Raw genomic sequence first — 27464 nt, forward strand, 5'->3', positions numbered from 1 at the left:
GAGTGGACCATGGGAGAAAGGGCAGTTATTTTTCTGACCTCCCCTTCCCCTTTCCATTCCCCATCCTGATTCTCCTCTTACCTATTCTCTTCTCCTCACCTTTCATTTCCTCCTGGTCTCCTTCTTTCTTGCCTTTCTCCCATGGTCCTCGTTCGTTACCTATCATATTATTTCACCTTCAGCCCTTTACGTTTTCCAGCTATCTCCTCCTAGCTTCTCTCTTCGTCCCATCTCTCCTTCCCACCTACCTTTTTCCTAACCTGACTTCACCTGTCAACTTCCAACTTGCGCTCCTTCCCCTCTCCCAACCTTATTCTGGTTTCTTCACCATTCTTTTCTAGACGTGATGAAGGGTCTTGGCCTGAAATATCGCTTGTTTATTCATTTCCACAGATGCTGCCTGACCTGCTGAGTTCCCTCAGCATTTTGTATGTGTTATTGTAGTTTATAATATGACATTGATCGGATGAAGAGCTGAGCAGTTGCACTACGTGTGTTGAATGATTGACAGCTGTAAAAGGAAAAAAACTTTTTTATATTAATTCATGTTTTTCTTGGACTCAAACACTCACATTACCTACTAATTATATTTACTGTATATATTGATCCCATTCAGAGTCTGAAGTAGGGCACAATTTCATTAACTTCAACATTTTTCTTTTCTGCTTTTATTGACTTCTGGAATTTTAAAAATTCACCCCTTAGGACTAATGACACAATCGTTATTAACTGAAATAATAATTTTGCAGAATTTTTCTTGTGGGATGTTGATGTGCTGCCATGGCTGGCAATCACACCGAATCAGTACTATCTTCAGGCCACTGCTAACTGTATGTTAAAGGTAATGCCACAATGCTGTTATGTAGGGAGTTCCAGAGGATGAGGAAGGAGTGGCAGTGTATTTTCAGATCAGGGCGATGGTGGGTTTTGGAGGTAAGCTGAAGGTGGTGATGTTTCTGTGCACCTACCCCACACATCCTCTAGCTGGTGGAGGACAAATAAATGGGAGGGTCAGTGGAAGCAGTTCCTTTTTCTTTAATAAGACTATAAGATTTTGAAAGGTACAAAAGGTACCCTTTCTCTTCAACTCTAGATGTATAGAAGATTAAAGGGTAAGTTATATTCAGGTTTTGAGGTGGCAACAGGTCAGATAGAGAGAAGCTACTTCTTCTAAGTTGGAGAGACAAAAACAAAGGGGCAACAAAATTGTTTGAATTTCTTTACACAAAAAATAATTGATACTGTTTCCTCTGAAAAAAACTGTGGAGACTGGGGATAAATTGAAAATCTAAAGACTGAGAATATTAGTTTTTTGTTCATAAAAGGTAATTAAAGAGGTTCAAATACTGGAAATGCAAAATGGAGTTCAGATACAAATGAGGCAGGTGTATTTGAATGCCAGGTAAGGTAATGATGGGCTGAATGGCCTTTTCCTGATTGATTTCTATTTATTGTCATTTAGAAGGTAATCCACCCTAATTTTTAAAGATTAATGTAAAATTCTTTCATTTATGTCCAGCTGTACTGATAGCCAAGTTCTGTTGTGTTACTTACTATTTACTAACCTGAATTCCAATTGCTTTTATACAGACAAGAAGTGTAATGTGGATTGCTTAGTGGAAGAGGATTTTGTCATTTAAATTTTGTCATAAAAATGCTTGTGACAGAGCTGAATTTTGTTGAAGTAATGGTTGTCCTTTCTTTTCTAGATAGTATTTGTCAGCGTTTGTAAGAGTTTCTGGAACTGTGGGAAGGTTGCACTAGATGACATCGTTGTAAGCCAAGGAGATTGTCAGATTCCTGGAGGTATTGATTGCACCAAAATACTAATCAAAATATTTATCTGTCTTTATAGTGATGTAGATCTAGACAGGAGATTCCATTAACAGATAGAATAACCATTTTGGCAAAGGTGCTGTGATCAGAAATTAATAGTAATTTTTAAGCTCAATTTGCATATCTGAGGTACCCTTTGAATCTAGTTGAAGAAACTTGAGCAGTGGTCACTAGGCTTTTTGGGAGTGAAGATAGCACAAGCAGAAATCTGGAATTCTCTAAAAATAGCAGTAGATTGTGAGTCAGTTGTTAACTTAAAATTTGAGATAATCGGACTCCTGATAGTTAATGATATTAAGGGCCATGCATGGAGGTGGGTTCTTGAATAACACATTTCTTCACTCAGTGGTGAGGCTGTCTATGGTAACTAGGAGATCATCTCTGGTTCCATCGGTTCTGTATTCCCAGGTGCTGACAGACAATTTCTCATGAGCCCTAGATTTTTCTTCTTCCTCTTACGCATCGAATGATATAACAAAACATGGCTTTCACAATTGTAGCTCACAAACAACATTGTTTTTGTTAAAGTCACTATTTATGAGCATCACTGGAAAGGCCTTCTTTATTACCCCTAAGGAGGTGATAGGAAACACACAATACTTCTTCCCAAGTTAACCCAGCCATTCCACTCATATTACACACTGTAGGGTGGAGGCTTCCCATCTGACTTTGAACCTGGACCTAAAAAGCTCAATTTCTGACCTGGGCAGAGGGCTTAACTCTGACTCCTCCCTAGTGCTGCCATAGATATACCACATTCACACTGAATGCAAAAACAGGCTCAAAGTCTCCTGCTGCAGACTCCTTTGCTCCTACAGTTCTATATGAGGAAATATTTGTTGACTGCAACATTAAAATAAGATAGGAAATGTTTACAGCTTTAGGGGGCTCCTTCTGTCTCTGCAGGGTCCTGGCTGGCTGTTCCAGGGAAGTGCAATTTTGACACGGATAACTGTGGATTTATTCAGGACCACAATGATAGAGGCAATTGGTACAGAAGAACAGGTGCTACCCCAACATCCTTCACAGGTCCAAAAGGAGATCGCACCACAGGGGTAGGTGAGTTGTATGTCAACAAACATTCTCAAATTAATCATAGCGCTAATTTTTACCTTGGTATGACAAGAGGCTGTGTCGGCTGGGTTTGTATTCTTTGAAGCAGAGGAGGCTGAGTTTGGATTCGATAGATCTATTCAAAGTTATTAAATGAATATATAAGGTAGGTAGAAGGAAACTTATCCTGATGGTAGAAATGTCTAATTTTAGAGGGCAGATATTTAAGGTAAAAAGTAAGAAACTTCAGGAGGATCAGAGTAAGGAACTTTTCACCCAGATAGTGGCTGGAATCTGAATGGACTAATTTAGAGGGCAGTGGAGACCAAGACTCTTGCAGCATTTAACAATATCTAGACGAGTGTTTGAAGTTGCCAGGACATAGAAGGCTGTGCATCAAGTGCTGACGATGGGTGCTTGATAGTTAGCATGGACATGTACTGTATGACTTTCATGTAAGAAATGGTATCAGGAGTAGGCTATTAAACCCTTTGCCTGTTCATTCAACATAAAAATTCAATAAGAATACCATTCAATAAGAAAATGACGAATCATTTACCCGACCCTCAGTTTCCTGCGTTAACTGCACATATTGATTAATATCCGACAAAATGTTTCTCTGCCTAGAAAGTAATTCAGGAACTGAGCCATCTCCTGGGTAGTGTATTTAAATGATTAACTGTCAACTGGGTGAAGAAATTTCTTTATACCTCAGTGCTAAATGAACCCATGACTAGTTCTGGAGAGCACAGCCAAGGAAAACGTGATTCGCCTGCCAATCCTGTTAAAGCTCACAGGAATTCTACACTTTTCAATGAGATCATTTTCTCATTCTCCGAAACTCAAGGGAGTACAGGCCCGATCTACTTAATTTCTCCTCATATGGCTAAGTTGATGGCCCAGTAATGAACTGAGAGCTATGAAAAGTCACAGAGACCTATGGTGAGCTTTGAACTATGAGAATTCTGAGTCACAGGATTACATTTTATGAAGTGTTAGAAGATATAGCACACAATGAAACAACAGCATCTGTCACAGATATAGTGCCTATAACTTAGCAAAATGTGCTAAGATGCTTCACAGATCAATAACAGTTATATGAGCTATTGGGGTAGATGATCACAGAGCAGAGTCTTGTAGCATGGTCTGGAGATATGCCAGGGGTGTGGATTTTTGCAGCAAATGCACTAAAGCAGATTTGAGTGATATCACAAAAATGGAAGGTTGCCTTGGTGATGATGTTCAAAGTTGAAAGTAAATTTATTAACATATAAGTTACACATGTCACCATATACTACCCTGAGATTTGTTTTCTTGTGGGCATTCACAGTAAGTAAAAGGAAACACAGTAGATTCAATGAAAATCTACACACAGAAAAGACATACAACCACTGTGCAGAAGACAACAAATTGTGCAAATACGAAAAAAGAAACAAAAAATATTAGGCAATAAATATTGGGAATGAGTTGTAGAGTCCTTGAAAATGAGTCCATATGTTTTGGAATCAGCTTAGTGTTGGGATGAGTGAATATCCACTCTGGTTCAAGAGCCTAATGGTTGAGAGGTTATAACTACTCCTGAATCTGATGGGGTGGGACCTAAGGCTGCTGTATTGCCTTCCTGATGGCAGCAGCGAGAAGAGAGCATTGCCTGGGATGGTGGAGATCCTTGATGACAGATGCTGCTCTCCTGTGACAGCAATCCCTGTGGATGTGCTCAGTGATGGTGAGGGCTTTAGGAGTGATGGACTGGGCAGTATCCATTACTTTATGCAGATTTTGCTGTTCAAGGCCATTGGTGTTTCCCTATCAGGTCATGATGCAACCAGTCAGTAGACTCTCCACCGTAAATCTATATAAGTTTGTCAAGAGTTTTAGATGACATGCCAAATCTTCACAAACTTATAAGGAAGTAGAGGCACTGCCATGCCTTCTTTGTAATGGTTCCAAGGTTTATTTTCTTATCAAAGTATGTATGGAGTATACAACTAAGAATCAATCAGATTTATTATCAATGGCTTGCATCGTGAAATTTATTAGCTTAGCAGCAGCAATTCAATACAATACATAATATAGAAGAAATAATAATAATAAATAAATAAATGAGTAACCCAATTACAGTATATGTATATTGAATAGATTAAAAATCTTGCAAAAAAACAGAAATAATGTATATTAAAACATGAGGTGGTGTTCAAGGGTTCAATGTCCATTTAGGAATCGGATGGCAGAGGGGAAGAAGCTGTCCCTGAATCACTGAGTGTGTGCCTTCAGGCTTCTGTACCTCCTACCTGATGGTAACAGTGAGAAAAGGGCATGTCCTGGGTGCTGGAGGTCCTTAATAATGGACACTGCCTTTCTGAGACACCACTTCTGGGTACTTTGTAGGCTAGTACCCAAGATGGAGTTGACTGGATTTACAACCCTCTGCAGCTTCTTTTGGTCCTGTGCAGCAGCCCCCCATCCCCCCACCCACCCTTACCAGATAATGATGCAGCCTGTCAGAATGCAGGCTGCATCATAGAAGTACATCTATAGAAGTTTTTGAGTGTATTTGTTGACATACCAAATCTCTCCAAATTCCTAATGAAGTATAGTCACTATCTTGCCTTCTTTATAACTGCATCGTTAAGTTAGGACCAGGTTAGATCCTCAGAGATATTGACACACAGGAACTTGAAACTGCTCACTCTCTCCACTTATGATCCCTCTATGAGGATTGGTATGTGTTCCTTCATCTTACCTTTCCTAAAGTCCACAATCAGCAGTTTTGTCTTACTGATGTTGACTGCCAAGTTGTTACTGTGACACCACTCCCCTAGATGGCATATCTCATCCTATACGCCCTCCTGATCACCATCTGAGATTCAACCAACAATGGTTCTATCATCAGTGAATTTATAGATGGTATTTGAGCTATGCGAAGCCACACAGTCATGTGTATATACAGAGTAGAGCAGTGAGCTAAACACACACGCCTGAGGTACACCAGTGTTGATCGTCAGCAAGGATGAGGTGGTATCACCAATCTGCACAGATTGTGGTCTTCTGGTTAGGAAGTTGAGGATCCAGTTGCTGAGGGAGGTACAGAGGCCCAGGTTCTGTAACTTCTCAATCAGGATAGCATCTGCTGTTCACCTGTTGTGATGATAGATAAAATAGAGAGGATCCCATTTGCTCCTCAGGCAGGATTTGACATAATTTCGCACTAACCTATCAAAGCACTTCATCACAATGGATGTAAATGCTACTAGCTGACAGTTGTTGATGCAAGTTACCATGTTCTTGGAAACTAGTATTATTGAAACCAGCTTTAAGCAGGTAGGTACCCCAGGCTGCAGAAGCAGGAGGTTAAAAATTTCAGTGAATACTCCAGCCAGTTGATTAGCACAGTCTTGGTCAGAATTGTCTGTGGGTTCACCCTCCAGTAGGATGTTCTCACATTGGTCTCAGAGAGTGAAATCTCAAAAACAACATCTTATCCTCACTATAATCAACATCAGTGCACTTTAAGGATGCACCCTTAGCTCTCTGCTCTGTTCTCTCTACACCCATGATTGTATGGCTAGGCATATTTCAAATGCCATCAATGAATTTTCCCATAACACAACTGGTAGAAACACAGATTGTGACGAGGAGACGTACAAGAATGCGAGAGATTGTCTGCTTGAGTGGCTTTGCAACAACAACCTTGCACTCAATGTCAGTAAGACCAAAGAATTGATTGTGGACTTCATGTAGGGAAAGTTGAGAGAACACACCCCAGTCTTCATTGAGGGAAAGGGTGAGCAGGTTCATGTTCCTGTGTGTCAACATTTCTGAAGATCTGACCTGGGCCCAACATATTGATGCAATTTCAAAAAAGACACGCCATGGCTATGTTTCATTAGGAGTTTGAGGAGATCCGGTATATCACCAAAGATTCTAGCAAGTTTCTATGGATGTACCATGGAGAGCATTCTAACTCGTTACATTACTGTCTGGTATGGAGAGGCCGCTGCACAGGATCGGAAAAAGCAGCAGAAAGGTTTGCAAAGTCAACCAGTTGTATCATGGGCATTAGCCTCCCCAGCATTGAGGACATCTTCAAAAAGTGATGCCTCAAAAAGGTGGCATCCATTACTAAGGACCCCATCAGAAAGGCTATGCCCTCTTCTCATTGCTACAATCAGGGAGGAGGTACAGGTGCCTGAAGACACATTTCTAACATTTTATGAACAGCTTATTTATTTAATTTATTTAGAGATACAGCACAGAATAAGTCCTTCTGTTCCTTTGAGCCATGCCAACAGCAACCCCCGATTTAACCGTAGCTTAATCGCAGGATAATTACAATGACCAATTAAACCTTTCCAGAACTAATGAGATGTCCTCCTTCTTCAAAGAAAGGGGCTTTCCTGCCTCCACCATCAATGCTGGCCTCACCCGCATCTCTTCCAGTTCGCATACATCTGCCCTCACTCCATCCTCCCACCACCCCACCAGGGATAGGGTTCCTCTTGTCCTCACCTATCACCCTACTAATCTCCATGCCTAGCACATAATTCTCCATAACTTCTGCCATCTCCAACGGGATCCCACCATAAGCACATCTTTCCCTCTTCCCCCCCACCCCCACTTTCCGCTTTCTGCAGGGATCACTCCCTACGCTATTCCCTTGTCCTTTTGTCCCTCCCCACTGATCTCCTTCCTGGAACTTATCCTTACAAGTGGAACAAGTACCACACCTGCCCTACACCTCCTCCCTCACTACTATTCAAGGCCCCAAACAGTCCTTCCAGGTAAAACGCACTTCACCTGTGAGTCTATTAAGGTCACCTACTGCATCCGGTGCTCCCAGTGTGGCCTCCAGTATATCAGTGACACCTGATGCAGATTGCTTCACCAAGCAACTATGCTCCATCTGCCAGGGTTTCCATGTGGCCACCTATTTCAATTCTACTTCCCATTCTCATTGTGACATGTCAGTCTATGGCCCCCTCTGCTGCCGCAATGAGGCCACATTTAAGTTGGAGGGGCAATACCTTATATTCCGTCTCAGTAGCCTCCAACCTGATTGCATGAAACATTGATTTCTCAAACTTCCGGTAATTGCCCCCCTCCATCCCCGCTTTTACCATTCCCGAATTCCCATTTATCTTTCTCATCTTATCTCTTTACCTGCCCATCACCTCTCTCTGGTGTTCCTCTCCTTCCCTGTCTTCTACCCTCTCCTATCAGATTCCCCCTTCTCCAGCCTATCAACTTTTCACGACTCCCCCTCACCTGGTTTCATCTATCACCTACCGCCTTGTGCTACTTCTTCCCCTCCCCCCACTTTCTTGCTCTAACTTCTCATCTTTATTTTCAGTCCTGATGAAGGGTCTCGGCCCAAAACATTGACTGCTTATTCTTTTCCATAGATAATGCCTGGACTTGAGGTTCCCTCCAGCATTTTCTGTGTGTTGCTTGGATTTCCAGCATCTGCAGATTTTCTGAACTTTAACGTGTACTTTTTTGAACTGTGGGAGGACACTGGCACACCCGGGGAAAACCCACAAATTCCCGAGGGAGGACTTACAAACTCTTCACAGAGGACGCCAGAATTGAACTCTGAACACCAGTGCCCCAAGCTGTAAGCTTTGCGCTAACTGCTACTCTACCATGGCACGCACCATGGGAAGCTTCTTCCCCTCTGCCGTCAGATTTCTGAACAGACAATGAATCAACCCATAAACATTACCCCACCACTTCTTTAATTATGTATATTTCTTCTTATATTTCTGGTTTGTTTTTATGATGTGCACTGTACTCCTGCAGCAAAGCAACAAATTTCAGGACATCTGTCAGTGGTATTATGCATGGCACTAATGTCCACTTGCAAACAACATCCAGGGTCAGGGAATTGGTCAGTGCAGGCAGACCCAAGGACAATGGCTGCGATAACATTTCTGCTCTTTCATTGCTGGATGTCAGACACGGGCTGGAGAATGTACTGGTCCTGGTGTGATCAGAGGGGATGGCAATGAGGTTTTGTCAGTGTTTGTAAAGGATCTAGACTCCTTTTTATCCCATATTCTGTTGCTGAGGAGAAGAGTTCTGACACAGAGTACTAAAGGCAAAAGCACAGGTAAAGGAGGAATAGTCAGACTGATCTGCCATCTAATCATTTATTAATCTTGATGGTTCAGCATCCAGTTTACTCATCTGTGTGCCTTGGACCAGGGTCTGGACTGTGGGCAAGTTGTGTAGCTGGAGGTGGGACTGAGCTTCAGGCCAGTAGGAATAGTTTTACAGACAGGGCCAAGGTCAGGAATATTTCTGTATTTCCACACACTTTGAATTCATCAGGCTTGCTGAAAACCTATTATACTACATGTTTTAAAAAAAATGGAATCTGCATTTAATAGAAGCAGCATCCAACAGTCTGGAAAGTCTGCTGGTCCAGCACCACCGAACTTCCAAGGATGCCAGCTTACTGTACTATTGCAGAGAGAAATGGAACCAGGTGCACTCAGCTGTGATACTTATTGACTTCTCAGTTCAGCGCGATGCTCTTTTTCTTGTAATAGTTTGTTTTGAGTCAAAGACTTCTGAGGAGGAATCTGTGGAGGAATTTATTGGGTTGAGCAACACCTGTGATGCGGGAAAATTGTTAATATTTTGGGTTGAAGTTTTGTTGTTTACCAATCAATTTAGTTCTGCCAGCCACCCGATTTATCAGCAATGGCCATGCCAGTGTCTCTCCAGAAGCTTTTATGTTTCCATCCGTTTAAATGCCAAGGCCTTTTGGCTACTCCTTATTGTGTATAATTAGCTTTACCATATGATAAGAGGACTGCTTATCACCTTTCAGTGGAAGTGGTAGAAGATCACTTGCAAAATGAAAGTTAAATAAAGTCATTTAAACATACGTGCTTTCTAGGTACTTAACCTTAAATTGTAAGATCTCCTGAGCAGTGCAAATCTAACATCTCAGCTCCAAGCAGATATTCTTGCTGGTGCACTCTCTTTCTGCAGGAGAATATGAGATCAGCTGTTTGGCCATACATTCCCCAAGCAGTAGGCTATCACACATAGAAACATGGAAAACCTACAGCACAATACAGGCCCTTCAGCCCACAATGCTGTGCCAAACATGTACTTACTTTAGAAATTACCTCGGGGTTACCCATAGCCCTCTGTTTTTCTAAGCTCCGTGTACCTATCCAGGAGTCTCTTAAAAGACCCTATTGTATCCACCTCCACCACTGTCGCTGGCAGCCCATTCCATGCACTCACCACCCTCTGGGTAAAAAACTTACCCCTGACATGTCCTGTGTACATACTTCTAAGCACCTTGAAACTGTGTCCTCGTGTTAGCCATTTCAGCCCGGGGAATACAAGACACATCTTTCAGCTTTCCAACCAAGTGAATTCTTTCAACTGAGATTGACCCTACGTCTCAACCAATGGCTGCCTGTGGTTAAGTGATTACAAATTAATAACATGTAATGGGTCCAAAATACGGAGCTCTCATGAGGTTATAGACCTCATGAAGGTTACAGGAATAGTCCTCCATGACCTGAGTCAACATGCTGACGTCATGTGCAGGCTTGCATGCATCAAGGACTCCATCGGATGAAGCCAATTCAGGGCCACTCATGGAATGGCTGTGGGCAAGATGCCAGACAATGATTGATCCAACCCTGGCTCCTGAACAGATAGACTTACGATCGCACTTCCCGGGACACACTTCGGCATAAATCAAGCCAACCAATTAGAAGTGTGAAGAGGAAAACACCTGCCAAACAAAACAACAAAAATGGATATTGAAGTGTAAGGCCATGTTGCTTTTACAGCTATCACTCTTTTAGAATGGGAGCAGGCCTAAGAGATCTGACCCCTTAAGTCTACCCAACCAATCAATGTGATATTGGTTGATCTACCCTAGGCCCCATTTCTGTGTCAGATCCCCATATCCCTCAATCATTCAAAAATGTATCTACCTCCATTTTAAACACTTATTGTGATATCACCTGCTTGATCCTCTCAGATAAAGAATTCCAGAGATTCATGATCTTTTGTTATCCCATGATTAACTAAAAGGAAGTAGGAAAAAATTATAAATTAAAGCGGACAATATTGGTAAATCCCAGCAGGTCTGGTAGATCTGTGAAAAGTGAAACTGTTAATGATTTTGTTCCCACAGAGTCAGCTGTCTTTCTAAGTTTTCTAGAGTATTCTATTGTTTTATTTCAGATTTCTAGTGCCTGTAGCTGTCTTGATTTTCATTTACTTTGGTAGAGTTATGTTTCCCAGAACAACACACACAAAATGCTGGAGGAACTCAGCAGGTCTGATGAAGGGTCTCAGCCCGAAATATCGACAACACTCTTTTTCCACAGATGCTGCCTTGGCTCCTCCAGTTTTTTGTTTGTTTGTGATTTCACCAGAACAATGTTTTTATTTCAGTGCGGAATGCCTGTAATCTAATCTGTTGCAACCTCTCCTTCAGGCCACTATATGTATATCGAGGCCTCCCATATGAGGCGTGGATACAATGCACGACTCTTGTCATGGCAACTGAGAGGATTCAAAGGCAAACAGTGTCTAGTGTTCTTTTACCACATGTATGGGATTGGAACAGGATTGCTAAACGTTTACTTGAAGAAAGAGAATTCTCCAGAAATCCTTATGTGGAAAAGAAGAGGAGAACAAAGCATATCTTGGATGAAGGCCTCGATAGAGTACAAATGTGAGCAAAGCCATCAGGTTAGTTGGCAAATTTCCAACCAACTGTGACCTGTGTTAGCTAACGTATGGCCAAAATCTTTATTAAGTTTGGATTTAGCTAAATTTGTTCCTGCCTGACCAACCTTCATTCTACCCGTAAGTTTCATTTTATGTGAAACTACTGCTTGTGCCCCAACTTGCACCATCCCACTCACCCACTGTCCATGTGTTTGCTCCTGTTTGTGCACTATCTGTTCATTCATTTTTCAAATCCCTATATGATCTACTCCTACTCTGTAATCCCCCTCAGATCTGTAACCCTGCAAATTACCAGCACTCCTCTAATCCTGGCCCCTTGATCATTCCCAGATTTAAGCACTAACTATTTTGGTGGCCACATGTACAGCGTCAAGATCCTAAGTTCTCGAATTCCATCGATAAAACTTTCCCTTCTTCATCTTCCTTCCCTCTTTCTAACATAAATGTTTCATATTTGACAAAGTTTTTATTCACCAATCCTAATATGTCAGGTTCAGTTTGGCTTTCTGATGCTGTGAAATATCTTGAGATGTTTGCTATGTTAAGATGTCATACAAATGCAAGTTGATATTGTCTACTTTAAACATTCACCACATGAGCCAATGGAATTAAGAGCAGGAGTGGATAACTCAGCCCATCGAGCCTACTCCACCTTTTAATAAGTTCATGACTGAACTGATTGTCACCTCAGCTCCTTTCATTGTTGCTCAGCAATAATTTATCCTTCTTAGCCTTAAAAATATTCAAATGCTTTACTTCCATTAACCCTTAAGAAAGAGAATTCCAAAGACTCACGACTTTCTGCAAGGGGATAAAGTGCCTCAATTCAATTTTAGATAACTACCCCACATTTTTAAACAGAGACCCCTAGTTTGAGACTCTCACACAATATGAATCATTCTATCAACATTAATATGATTGAAAGACCGATTAGAAAATGATATTTCAGTCATCTCTCACTTTTTACCAGCAGATACAAGCCAGCCTGTCTAATAATTTTTCGTAAGACAATACTCCATTAGTCCTGCAGCCAAATACACACACGCACATTATATATATATATAATTTTTAAAAAAATATATATATAATTTTTTAAAATATATATTTATATATATAATGTGTGTGTGCTTGCTTTAATAAGCAGTACTCCAAATGTTCTGTATAAATGAAGCACAACCTCACTATTTTCTTGTTACTTTTCCTCACAATAAATGAAAACTTTCTGCTAGTTTTCCTAATTATTTGTTACATCTGTACGACAGCCATTTGTGAATTACACATTACTGGTTCATGATGACTGGAGTTTCCCTCATGCTGTAGAACAATCCAACACAAATACATTAGCATTTCTACATCGGACCTGATCATCTGAGGAAAAGTCTGTCTACCACCTGCCAGTGAGTTGCAGCTGCAATATCTATTACTTGGCCTGCCAGACTTCTGTCTGAGTTTAGTCTCTGAGGCCCATTCATTGGTGCCTGGGGAAGGTGGGGGTCTCATGACCTCATATGTGCTGATGTTGCTCGTGTGAAAGCCACCTCCACCCCCCACCCCCAAACCACTCATGAAGCCCACTTTTCAACTTTCTGGACAGGACTTTGAATTTCCATTTTCAAAGCCATGCAGGAGGGTTTGCGAAGATCAATGAGGACTAGGGCTTATTTAAGTCAATTAAACTCGGGGAAATAAAGGGAAAACATCAAATGCACAAAATACTTAACAAATACATGTACCCTAGAGTTGTAGTAAAAGGGAAACCTTTGCTCCTTATGATCTTAAATGGAACAAACCTATTTTATCTTCCTTTAAGCCCTTAAGATGTTTTTAATTCTTGTGCAGTATCCCGACTTGAGCATTATGACATAAGTGCAGTACCAGTGCAGCTGAAAAGGAACTTTGCCATTTGCACTATAAAATGAATTTAAATACTCCATGTTTTGTGATAAAAGAAACTATGCTAAATTAATTACTTCACTGCTTTCCAATCTAATAAGAGGTGACTCTTCACCCATGTTTATGCCTGTGATTTCAAGCTGCCAAGCTCCCATGAAATATGGTAGGATTAAGTTAGTATTGGAGTCATACAGTCAACCTCTGCTTATGGCCATTTGGGCTGCATGAATTTGACCTTACAGAATTTATAAAATCACCTCCTGAAAAATTTGAAATATAAAATAAAATTCACAGTCAAGGAATTTGTTTAGTGGAGAAAAAGTAAATAAACACAAAAATGATATTTTTCTGCTTGCATTTCTTGATGCAATACAATGCACAGGAAGAGGTAATGTTTTCCAGGACTTGACTTCACTCCACTCTTCACTCCAAAGAGCAAAGCCATAGTTCACTCAACTATTCTCAGAAGACAAGCTTTCTAATCCAGGCATCTTGGTATATCTCTTCAGCATGCTCTCCAACGTTCCCTCATCCTTCCTATAATGAGGCAAACAGAACTGAACAACATGTTTCACTTTATTTGTCAATGACAAATACAGCAAAGGTAACTTCTTCATCTTATCCTGATCTTCCACATCTCTTGTCAACCATGGGTCTTTCACTCGACAACCTCTCCCTGCCTCAATGAGACAAACCTATCCAGAAACTCATGTGAGATCTCCCTAAATAACCTCCACACTTTTGTGCATTTCCCTGAGTACATTATTTCCCAGTTTACCTTATTGCATCATAATTTGCCCTCCCCAAATTAAATACTTACCCATGCCATGTGCACTTAGCCCTCCTAGGGCTGTGGTAAAGGGAATTGTGGTCATTGTCTCTGAAATGCTTACCCACCAAGAGATCTGTCACCTGCCCAGGTTCATTGTCTAGTGAGAGAGACCTGACTGCTGTGGTTTTCCTCTGCTCAGTCACCCTCTCCCCAATGACATCCAAAGTGTTATATTTATTATTGAGGGGAACAGTCACTGGGTACCCTGCTTTGGCTGCTTATCCTCTTTCCTTCCCCTGACAGTTACTCAGCTACCTGTGTTCTGCACCTTAGATATAACTACCTTCCTATATCTCGTGTCAAACAATCCTTCAGTCTCCTAATTGATCCAGAGCTCCAGAGCCATTCCCTAATGCAGTCCACAAGAAACTACAGGTAGATGTGCTTCCTGCAGCAGGTGTGACCATCAGGGATACTGGAAGTCTCCCTATCTTCCATATTCTTCAAGAGGAACATTCCACTGATTAGACCATATTAGACCATTATTCTCACTGCTCTAACATCAGAAACTCTTCCTCTCCTTGCCCAAGCTGCTTGAGCCAATGTCTCTAGGCCTCCAATCTTTGTCTCTATCTAGTCTCTAGATCTCCAATCTGGTCTCTAGGCCCACTCCAACAATGGCCGCTCCACTTAAACCCAACTTATTTTTATTGGCTCTTGCCAAACGTCTAATGGTCTCAGTCCTGCTGAAATATCCCGACAGGCCATATTCACTTTTTAAATCTCGGGCTCACTCACCACAGGCAACAACACAAATGTAATTTAAAGTTTTAGCCAACCTACAGTATAATGGTTGAATAATGGAGTAGAGGGATATACCACAGAAAATATTCTTTCCATCAATATCTGCTGCTCAGTTCAAGAGTACAAGAGCTTATGATGTTCTGGCTTATATACAGTACTAAAACTATACAGTATCAAAACTATTATTTCAATTGCCATCCCCACACAGAATTCTCCAGAGGCTTAAATCAAAGGCTGACAAGGCAACCTTGAGACCCAGTTCTCAAACAAAGTATTTTATATACAGATAGAATGCTATCACAGTACACTTTCTCTGGAGTTGCTTTACTTCATACATTTTTGTTCATAATGATTAAATATTACAGTTGTGAAAAGCGTAATCTTGTTTTATATTATTTCAATAAATTGGTACAAACAAAGGCATTGTAAATTAGATCTATCCATAACATTAATAAAGCCACTTTCCATTAATGGCTTAATGACTTGACTGAGGTTAATAACCCCACAGCAGAAACGTAAATTTGCAAGCTATGACTGGGCATTGTAATCTACTTTGCTGTGCACCCATCCCCCCAAACAGTTGTGAACAATGATCTCAGCACAAAATACTAAGTGGTTTCAGAATCATGGCTAATCTGTTTGTATCTTTAACCCCGTATCCCTGTCTATCTCCAGTAACCATTCAACTCCCTGCTTTGCAGCGATGAGCAAATCCCATGGAGATCTGTCAAATCCTATAACATTTCCATTGTTGTGAGCAGAATGTCTGCCTTGGAACTTGCTTTTGAACCCAAAATTTTTTAACCTATTTCTGTTGGTCAGATGCCCTTGCTAGGATAACTTTATTCCCAATTTAGGAGTACATTGTCTCATTTACAGAGACACACTTTCTGTGCTAAATGAGAAAAATACCCCACTGACAAATTACAGAATCATTAAGGTTAACTACACAGCAATTGGCTTGTGTTCAGGGTAGGGGAAGGCCAAATTCTACAGGTTATTCTCCTGATACGTAGCTGATAGGTGTTCTGTGTTTATTCAGGTCCTTTCTAAAGATAGTAGGGATTTCTACATTCTCCACTCCTTGGGCAATGAGTTTCAGACATTATCAGTCTTTACCTTTTAAAAAGTTCCTCTTTATTTCCTCTCGAATCCTTCTGTCAATTACCTGAAATATATGTCTCCAGATCTCTTCTGAGGGAAATACCTTTTTCCTGTTCAATTTCTCTAGTCTTCTACAGTTTTATACTCTTCAATTAAACCTCTCCTTGGCCTACTGTGTTCCAAGGAAAACAATCCCAGCCCAGACAATTTCTCATTTATCAGTAGCCCTTCAGCTCTGATACCATCCTCATGAATCTCCTGCTCCCTCTAGTGCCATCACACCTTATCTACAAACTGGTGATCAGCACTGAGCACAGTAATCAAACTGCGGCCTATCTACATGCCCAGCGAGGCCCTTCTACTCTTGCATTCACTTGTCCTTGCCTGGCTGACCACCTGATCTATTTTTCACCAAAGCTAGATGTTAAGTTACATTATTAGAGTGAAGCACACCTAGATTTTGTACTACACTTGTCTCTGTATCAGGTGGCTGGGTTCTGGGTTCCAGAAGCTAAAGCACAGGAACAAAGGGGGACTCCCTCAATGCATTACTGAAGTGATAATAACTGTGGAGGAAATACAGCCCATGAATGAGATACTAAAGCAAGGCTCTGTTCACCTCCTTGGGAGGGTGTGAACTATACCACAACATAATTTATCCTTGATGCACCACAATAACTCTGAGATGTGGGTTAAGGTAGGCTTTCATTGGCTGGAAGAAAGCACAAGCAGCAAGTGACCGTCACACAAGATCCTGGAGACTGAGGAAGGGTCTGTGGCTCCAATCGCCTTTATACCGGGGTCTGTGGGAGGAGCCACAGGAGTAGTCAGCAGGGGGGCATGTCCAGACAGGTTTATGTAGTTCACCACAATCCTTGAATGCCTTGTTAAATGTTTACCTCCTAAGAGGCCTTGATTATCTGGTCACAATCTCATTAGGCTTCTGAGAGCTTGCTGTGTATCGTCTGGCGATCTTTAACATTACGGCTGTGACGGTTTTTCAAAACTTGAAGTGGTACAGAAAGGTACCACTTTCTGTGTTGATCTGGTACTTTGCTGTCTTGAGAGTGTTCTGTGAGACTTCGAGCAGCCTCAATGCCAAGCAGCATAGAGATGGAGTGCGAGACCATGATCAGAAAGGCAATTCTTTTATTTCTGCTTGCCATCTAACTGTGATGTGGCTAAACAGGGGAGTGCTTATCCAATTCCAGAAAAATCCACACTTAAATCCAATATATCAACAATTTTTAATTCTATTATTGATTCTCTGAATTCCTTCATCTTTTCAGTACACGAGCAGAATATTAAACTGCAACATGTTTCATTGCTGCAAACCACACAGCTGTAAGAAACAGGCCAGGCCTCTGGACTCTAATTGAAAAGAGACTAAGTAGATCCCTTTCCTCCTGTATTTTTCAATGCATTTATACAATCTGGCAAATAAATCACCTCAGCTATGAACATCAACCTGTTTTTTTTTGCTGTTTTCTGTGCTGAGGCAGCAGTAAACTACACAAGCTGTCTGAGGCACAGTTCCCCTCAAATCTTTTGAGTTAGGTATTTCATCCATGAAACAAAAAGGTCTTGTGCTCTTTTGTTCATTCCTCACCAGCTAAATAAAGATAACTAGAGTGCTAAAAATGGAAATTGCTGGAAAAATTCAACGTGATCAAAGGCGATTCCTTTCAGGCGGTTCACGAAACTACTTCTTTCACTTCTTTTACATCTTCTTTTCATGTGATTCTGCTACTGTTGGTGCCTGTGACCCACAGTTTGGTGGTGTGTTGATCTGGTACTTTGCTGTCTTGAGAGTGTTCTGTGAGGCTTCGAGCAGCCTCGATGCCAAGCAGCTTGGAGATGGAGTGCAAGACCATGATCGACTCCATTTATCACTGATGTAGCTGACTAAAGCACCAAGGGAGATTGAAATCATTGAGGAGAGTGCAGAGGGCGAGCAGGCCTTCAATGCTGTCTACCTGCCTCTCACTCACTGCTGCCAGAGGAAGGTATCTGTATGTGACGGTGGTTTTTTTCTCTCCCTGTCACTTGTTGCTCCTGAAGAAAGGTCTCTGCATTCATATGGAATCTCTCCCTCGATGCTGTTGGAGGATGGTGCCGAAGTTCTGGGTCTGCAGGTTGTGGATTGGACTCTGTAGTTCATGTTATGTGTTTCTGGTTTCTGGACACTCTTTCTTTAGTTAATTTGTGGTGATTTGATTGGGGTGGCCTGTACCAAACACTGACCTGAACTGAATATGGACTCTTTTGATTTTGTGTTTCATATTCTGTGATTTTCACTCTTTTTCTTGTTGTCGTTTGCGTGTTTATTTTTGCACGTGAACAGAAGTTTTGGTATCACACACAAAATGCTGGTGTAACGCAGCAGGCCAGGCAGCACCTATATGGAGAAGTAGAGTCGACGTTTCGGGCTGAGACCCTTTGTCAGGTTTGGTATCTTTTCTTTGAACAGGTTCTGTGTTTTTCTTTGTTTTCTGGCTTTCCCAGGGTTGTATACTGCATACGTACTTCGATAATAAACGGACTTTGAACCTTTAAATTTTCGTATCTTTGAATGTCTGTGGAAAGAGAAACAGAGTTAATGCTTCTGGCTAAAGACTCTTCATCAGAACGTGGGCTATCTGTAATAGGGTGTGATTCCTTTTGTTGCTTCCAGCTTCTCTGCTACCTAGACTAGCTTGCTTTCTCTTTCCCATTCCTGATGAATGGTCCGTAACATGAAACATTAATTCCGTTTCTCCTTCCACAGATGCTGCATTACCGGCTGAATGCTTTCTCCACCTTATACTGTTTTTATTTCAGATTTCCAGCACTGCAGTTTTTCTTTTTGATTTTCATACTGTTTTCAAAATATAGATGGAAGCAGGCTATTCAGTACATGGCGCCTGTATTAGCTCTTTAAAAGATATCCACATTTAATTCAACTGCACCATGTCCCTACAAATATCTCCCCTTTAAGTTTTATTTCCATTTGTATTCACTAATGAGACTTTCAGTGAGTCAGTGCAGATCACAAGAGTCCTGAATAATGGTTTTTAACCCAAAACGTTGGGTGTTCACTTTTTTCCATCGATGCTGCCTGACCTTCTGCGTTCCTATGGCACTTTGTGCGTGTTGCTTTGGACTTCCAGCGGCTGCAGACTTTCTTGTGTCTTGTGTCACAGTCATTTAACTAATGGGCTTAAATCTCTTTCCAAAGCTTACTGATCCTGCAACTGCTGGAGACAGTTTCCTACCGTGCCCTCCCCCATTCTTTTTGGCAATGCATTCCAAATCATAATCACTAACAAATAAATATTTTGCATTTCAGATTGTGTTTGAAGCAATCCGCGGCCCCTCAATAAACAGTGACATCGCAATCGATGACATTTTATTCCAAAGTGGACCATGTCAAGGTATCTCTTTAAATTAATGCTAAATCTACACTTGAAAATGTATTTAGTCCTTGGATGAACTAGGCTTAAGTTTTCTTGCCTGAGGTTTAACCTCCTAATCATTACTGAAAGACTGTTAAATAGTATTTGACTGCTGATGAAAACAACAGTATGCAAAAGGAAAACACTTAACAGGTCCATGAGGACAGATCAAGGAAGAGAGGATGACTATTTTCAAAGAGGTAATTTTGCCATAGCAAGTTTTATCTGTTATCAAGCCTGATTAACCCCCTCTGGGTATCATCAGACTGCTGGACAACTCTCTGTTGCTGTGTCTAATGCAGAGCTACAGCAGCTGATTGAGGATGTGTGATGAAAGAGTGCTGTGGAATATACATGACGTTTGACTTATTGTTCTGCAACCTTTGATAAAAACAACTGTATTTATAATTTGCCTCCTTTCTTTCTCTGTGAGCTCTTTCAGCTCTCTGCTCTTATCAGTAACCTGCATAGCACCATCTCTAAGTATTTAGCCGGGTTATTCACCAACTGTTGCAGCACATTCAGCTATCGCTGAAAGGAGCAGGTTGTTGGGGGGTGGGGGGGGGGGGGGTGGCGGAGAAGGCCAAGCAGTTAATTTGCTGTTTCAACAGCCGGTTCAGACACTCGATCAGCCCTTCCATCTGTGGGCAGTAGCAGATGTGGCGCATCCACAGAATGCCAGACTCCACAGCCCACCCTGTGGAATGTGAGTCATTGTCCGAGTGGGGCAAGAAGGCACCACCCACTGCCCGACACCTGCTGTTGTTAAAGATCCACCAGTGTCTTTTACAGAGCCTCCATCAAGGTATACAGGGAACCCTGAGAGGAACGTGAGGAATCCTACAGAGAGCAGAACAAGCCCTCATCGGGAGAAGACTTGGAGAATGACCCTTCTCCCTAAACAGCCTCCTGACCTCCTTCCCCTGGCATAGGAGGTAGGAGTAGGAACCCCATCTACCTACTCCTTTGGGGTCCTGGATCTGAGCAACATTTCCTTACAGGTCACCCCTGGGTGCTCATCCAATTTGCATACCCAACTAAGGGGACTTTCCTTCTGCCGTGTCAGCCAGTCAGCCTCTGACTGTTGTACCTTTACAATAGAATCTACGGTACTCCCTATCATTGCTCCCAGTCAGGGTAGTACCACTCTCTTGAAACCAGGAGGAACTGCTTTAACTAATACTCCACCATGGTCAAGGTTAACCTATGATTCTCCGGTGGGTTGTTGCTATCATGATAGATCCCTTTGATCAGAACCCACTCGCGAAGGACACTGTCCCTTCCTCAGCTGTGCTCCACTCTTCCCTGAGTTGCAAATCCCACTCGAAGAGTGAGGGATACCTTAACCTCATTGCTGCTATCACTCTCCCCATAGAGATTTCTCACCCGCGTGGGAAGTGGGTAAGAGTCTCAGGGCATTGTTAATCACATGGTGAGATGACAACCATGCCCAGGACACCCATTTCCCTGTTGGATAAATTCATTGCAGCATTCCCCAGCATCCCAGGTTGTCAGCAACCATGTGGGCAAATTCTCCCCTGGCTTCTGCTTATCTCCCAGCTCCACCATCTTCTTAGAGGAGAACTCCCTGATGGTAGTTGTCTAGTGAGACCCACTGAATTATCCTGTCCAGGTCTTTCTCCCCCAGCCTACTGCTGTTCCTCACCCTCTTCTACGGAGGCTGGAGGTATTGTGAGCCAATTCCCCCTTGGCAGGTCTGGGTCCACAGGGCTACCAATCTGGCCTGTACTGATGAGGCTGAATAGTGGGAAAATTGCTCACTGAGAGGGGAAATCCCATCCTCACTACCTAACCCGACGCCCCCTCCCGACATTATAGCTCGGAATTTAACGAGGTTCAATTGCCAGTTAGCCCTGCAGGCAGACTCTGACTGCGGTGCATTGTGAGCCAACAGACCATTTCTGTGCTCTTCTATCTCTCTCGTCTGAGTCTGCACTGATCAGGCAACCTCCATCTCTGGTTTAGCACTTCCTCTTTGTTTCACACACCAACTATCTCTTTCTCCTTTTGGGAGATTATCTCGTACTTGTTGCTTTACTGTGGCTGCCGGCGGCTGGAAAGCATCCTTCTGTCGCCCTTCCTCTTGGAGAACCCGACCTCAATAAGTACAAACACAATGTGGCAGCCCTGTTGTCACCCCACTAGTGTCTTGTCTGATGGGTGTCCAGTAGTCTGCAGGCAGATTGGGTCTTGGACAGACCAATGCCCAGAAACAGAAAAGTCTACAGCAAGTGGTGGATACAACCCAGTCCATCACAGGCAGAGGCCTTCCCACCACTGAGCACAAGAAAGTAGCATCTGTCATTAAGGACCCCCGCCATCTAGGCCATGTTCTCTCCTTGCTGCTGCCATTGCAAAGGAGGTACGTAATCCTTAGATTCCACACCCTCAGCTTCAGGAACAGTTATCACATTTCAACCATCAGGTTCCTGAACCAGCATAGATAACTTCACTCACCTCAACTCTGAATGGATTCCACAACCTATGGACTTGCTTTCAAGGCCTCTACAACTTATGTTCTCATTATTATTTATTTACTTATGTATTTTCATATACACAGTTAGTCTTTTTAACAAAGATTTTTGTCAGTCTTTGTTTCTGTGTAGTTTTTCATTGATCACATTACATTTCTCTAACTACTGTGAATGCCTGCAAGAAAATGAATCTCAAAATAGTATCAAGTCAACTTTTATTGTCATTTTGACCATAACTGCTGATACAGTACATAGTAAAAATGAGACAACGTTTTTCAGGACCATGGTGTTACATGACACAGTACAAAAAACTAGACTGAACTACGTAATAAAAAAAACACAGAGAAAGGTCCTTCATAATGCTGTTTCCTTTGCGGATATATGATGTATATATATATGGTGAAACATAAGTACGTTGATATTAAATTTACTTCGAACTTTGATAAGTATCTGAAAAATACTATCTGAGAGAGTGGTGGATGCAGTCACTAATAGCATTTAAGAAGCAAATAGAAGAGCACTTGAAATCCCTAGACAGTGAGGGTATAGGCCACATGCTGGAAAATGGAATTAGTGTAGGTGGCTGCCCGCTAATCAGTGTGGGATAAACAGCCAGTTTCCATGCTATATGTCTCGAAGATCATGCAATGATTTTCCATACCTGTGCCATTGTTCTGCTTGAATGTGCTTTGGCTGCAGGCAGATGTCTTGCATCACTATATTGTCAGTTTTAAGACTCCTCAAAACTGTGAAATGTGGAAACCAATGCAAGAAGATTAAGTTCTATCATAGATTACTGATGTAGTTGGGGTCTGTTGCAGTAAGTGTCTAAGTTACCTGCTCATCAAAAGCCACACTCCCGTGTGGAGCTGAGAACTGTTTCATTAAGGAGCGTTGCAGCCTCTACCATACGCTGCTGTTCAGCTGGTGTCACTGTGGTTGTAGAGTTTAAACCTAGTGTGCAGAAACTGCCCACTCTTTTTGCTCTCTGGGTCACCATGGGCTAATTGACGGTGCCGTGGAAATGGTAAACTGTGGAGGTGTGAAACAATAAAGAAGGCCTGGGCTAACACTTTAAATAGGTACTTGCCACTGTGTACATGTTTTGTGTTTGTCTTGTCCCAATACTTTAGGTGCTCAGCTTAGATAAGTATTTGTTACCTTGGGTAAATTGAAGGGTTTACTGAATGCTTAGTGTCTCTCTTATCCTGCAAATGAATGGTTAACCTACTTACAGTAGTGAGTGTCATTCTCCAAGCTGACGAACCTGATCTCATACAATTGGCTCTGCAGGCAGGGCTCGGTGGTTGATTCTTTACGAAAGCGGAGTTGAAGCACGGGACCAGCTATAACTGTAGAGAATGCAGCAGAGGGTCCAAAGGAGCCACAGGCTTGTCTGTTGCTGATGTTTCAGCCTTAACCCCTGACAGGTGGAAATTGGCTACTGTATATAATTTACAGTGGACAGCGAAGAAGACTAACATGACTTACAGCAGGATCTGGACCAGCTGGAAAAATAGCTGATGGAATTTATATGTGCTAGGTCTTACCCAGTGACCGGTAGGGCATTGAGGAGTGTAATAGAACAGAGGGATCTGGGAATACAAATCCATCATTTGTTGTAAGTGGCATCACAGGTGGATGGGGTTGTAAAGAAAGCTTTTGGCACATTGGCCTTCATAAATCAAAGTATTGAGGACAAGAAATGGGATGTTATGTTGTAGTTGTACAAGACATTGCTGAGGCCTAATGAAATATATAGCGTGTATTGTGTGCAGGTTTGGTCACCTACCTACAGGAAAGATGTAAATAAGGTTGAAAGAATAGAGCAGAAGTTTATAAGGACGTTGCTGGATCTGGAGGACCTAAATTATATAGAGAGATTGAATAGCTTAGAGCTTTATTCCTTGGAACATAGAAGGTTGAGAGGAGACTTGATAGCAATATACAAAATTATGAGCGGTATAGATAAGGTAAATGCAAGCAGGTTTTTTCCACTAAGTGGTTGAGTGGAACTACATCTAGAGGTCATTGGTCATGGGTTATGGGTGAAAAGTTTAAGGTGAACATGAGGGGAAACTTCTTCACCAGGTCATGAGTGTATGGAATGAGCTGCCATTGATTGTGGTGCAGTGAGCTCGATTTCAATGTTTAAGAGAGGCTTGGATAGATACTGTACATGGATGGTAGGCATATGAAAGTCTATGGTCTTGGTGCAGGTCAATGGGAGTCGGCAGTTTAAATACCTTGGCAGCGACTAGATGATCTGAGAGGCCCGTTTCTGTACTGTACACTCCTATGACTTCATGACTATATCCAACAGTGAAACTGCAAAATTTTTACAGTACATTTTTTACAACAATATCATGAAAGTGCCAAGGCGTTATGGAACTGCAAGACTTATTTTCTGAATATTGCTGTATCTTGACAAACAAAAGCTGGTTGATGCATCTTAATTTACTTAGGTTTCCTGAGCTGTGAGGCAAGGTTGGGGTTATTTTTGGGAAGAACAGTGAAATGTATATGAAAATAAAGTTTGTGTATATTGCTACAACTGGAATCTAGCAGATATTAGAACTGGGATACATCTCAGCGCCCATGGATACATGAAATTGTTTCTCATCTGACCAATGCTTAGCCACATCATAGTTCCTTCCAAACTGTGTTACCTCCCACAACAGGTATCTCATCATAGGAGCACTAGGATAGGAAGTAATTCAGACAGTATCACCTATTCACGAGATCCTGGCTGATGTGTGATGAGCTTCTTTTATCCCCTCGACTCCATCACCAAGGCCTAACAATCATTTCCAATATCGGTCCTAAGTTTTTAATTGGAGTCCCCCATGTGCTTCCTGATGTAATCCCTGACCTACTTGACTGTCTGATTGAAGTGTGCTTTCCTGTATGCTGGAAGGTGTCCTTTCAAGTTACCCCATTCTACCCCTGCTTTGGATAATTATTAGGATCAAGCAAGGTCTGGCAAAAAGAAATAAAGTCACTGAAGAGATAAATTTAACAACAGTATAGCTTGTGTTGGAAAATATCGATAAAATTGCTGATTTGCAATGAGGTATTGGGACTGTTGATTTGTTTTTTGCTGGAGCCTGTGTACCATATGTGAACTTTCTGGTGGGTTGGCAGCAGTACTCCGTAGAAGAATGAATGGAAACTCCAACCCTTCTTAGTCTGTTGTTGCTATTATGTTTGGAATTTCTCCAGTGGGAGGGTCTGTGATCAGTCACAGTAAGTTCATTAAGAATGCCTTTCTGAAAGTGCTGCTGATTTAAAATAAAATTGCATTTCCATCCTGTTTTTCTACTCATCCCAGTGTGCTTTATGCAGTCAGCGATCTGCAGACAGCACTGCACCAGCACCACGACTCACAAATGGGGCTCAGTGGTCTGGAGTTTTGACTGGATAATTACAGGCTAATCAGCTCCACTCAGGCTTACTGTACCTGCAGTGATCCAATGCTGCCCTCTAGCCTTGCCTACTGAGGTCCCCTTGTTGGTCTTCCTGATGTATGCTGTAATGTCAAACCTAATGCAATGTCCTGATCCACTGCAACTTCTTTGACCTTTAGCATCATAACAGCAGTCTCGCTTTGGTGCATAATTCTCTGAAGTGGAACATAACCTTCTGACTTAGTCAATAGAATCCTCCATTGAACATGGGGCATACTTCCAAAAAACAATTTAGGCCTGGCTAAGCTCCAGTGGTCAGTAACATGAAATATGTAGTGCGTATAGGAACCCCCACATCCCTCATTTATACTGTTAAGCCTGCCAGAAATCCATCTTTGTGATGCGTAGTTAAGCTGTACAATGCTACACAGCTGAATCGGAGAAGTTGCATTTACATTTCACTTTTCATTCAGTAGAACATCTGCAGTTTATGAGAGAGAAAAATCAAATTAAAATTGAAGGAGAACAACACAAGGAAATGTTAGAATTAGCTTGTTGCAAGATTTAAGTTTTTAGATTGGCCACCAATAGTAAGCAGTTAACCCTGGGGATGTGAAAGTCTTGGAGTATTGGCACTCAGAATGAAGTACAGCTTTCACTGAGTGGAAAATATGTTCCAATTTTACTGACATCCTTAATTTTGTCTGTAAGTCAAAAGATGCAGAAAAATTACTCAATGGCAACCACACCCCCGTAGTCTGGTAATGAACATTATTTAAAAATAAAGACTTAATAAAGAACAAATACTAAATGAGGGAGAGAGGAAACTAGTTCTTCAATTTCTTGGAATGACCATATACACTTTGATGACTTGGTTAGTTACCTCCTGTACCTAATAAAGTGGCTACAGAGTGTATGTTCATAGTCTTCTGCTGCTGTAGCCCATCCTTTCAAGGTTCAATGTGTGTACACCACTATTTTAACACATGGTTTTTGTTAGTCAGCTTCCAGTCAACTTGAACCGGTCTATTCTCCTCTGACCTCTTTCATTAACAAGGCATTTTGGCCCACTGAACTGCCACCCACTGTACTTTGTACTATTCTCTGTATGTGGTCATTAGCAGTATGTTCAAACTGCAGATCAGGATGGATCCTAGGTCACTGCAGCAGTGGGAAAGCAGCTCTGTTAGTTACACAAGAGTGCCACTCCCATGATGGAGCAACAAAATTTATAGATTCTTTAGGTCAGATTTTAAGGGACATTAAGTTCTTAGAGACATAGAGCACTACAGCACAGAAATGGGTTATTCAGCCTATCTAGTCATGCTGAACTATTATTCTGCCTAGTCCCATTAACCTGCACCCCTCCATAATACCCCCACCCTTGTACTTATCCAAACTTCTCTTAAATGTTGAAATCAAACTCGATTCACCACTTCTGCTGGCAGTTTGTTTGCGATGCTTTACAGTACCAGCGACTAGGGTTCAAATCCCGCCGCTGTCTATAAGGAGTTTGTATGTTCTCCCTGTGTATATGGGTGTTTCCTCCAGGTGGTCCAGTGTCCTCCCACGTTTCAAAGATGTACTGTTTGGTAGGTTAATTGGCCATCATAAATTGTCCCACGATTAGGCTAGGGTGACCTAGCCTAGAGTGATTAGGCTGTGTGGCTCAAAGGCCTGGAAGGGCCTGTTCTGCACTGTATCTCTATAAATAAATAATTCACTTTGGAATAAAACACCCCTCAAATGATGGAGGGATGAAACTTCATTCAAATGCCTACAATGTGCACTGTTTCTTATTATCTCGCCTACTCTTAGATCTGCTTGAAGAAAAGATTACATCAGGTTGACAGTAAGGTTTACATTTGATTTTATAAATATCTTCTCCTCTGACATCATTACCTCCCTATTTCTATAGGCCCGCCCGAAGTTA

General features: G+C 41.8%; 1 protein-coding gene across 1 annotated transcript in view; it reads left to right on the forward strand.

Moving 5' to 3' along the window:
• Positions 1-27464, forward strand: part of mamdc2a (MAM domain containing 2a) — a 131198-nt gene that overhangs the window by 100230 nt on the left and 3504 nt on the right. Inside the window, exons 10-13 of the mRNA XM_059973850.1 lie at positions 1710-1806; positions 2743-2895; positions 11366-11622; positions 19524-19608. Coding sequence (XP_059829833.1) covers positions 1710-1806; positions 2743-2895; positions 11366-11622; positions 19524-19608 — 592 coding nt within the window. The remainder of the gene's footprint in view (positions 1-1709; positions 1807-2742; positions 2896-11365; positions 11623-19523; positions 19609-27464) is intronic.

The sequence above is a fragment of the Hypanus sabinus genome, chromosome 7 (genome assembly GCF_030144855.1).
Source record: "Hypanus sabinus isolate sHypSab1 chromosome 7, sHypSab1.hap1, whole genome shotgun sequence".
NCBI classification, from domain to species: Eukaryota; Metazoa; Chordata; class Chondrichthyes; order Myliobatiformes; family Dasyatidae; genus Hypanus; species Hypanus sabinus.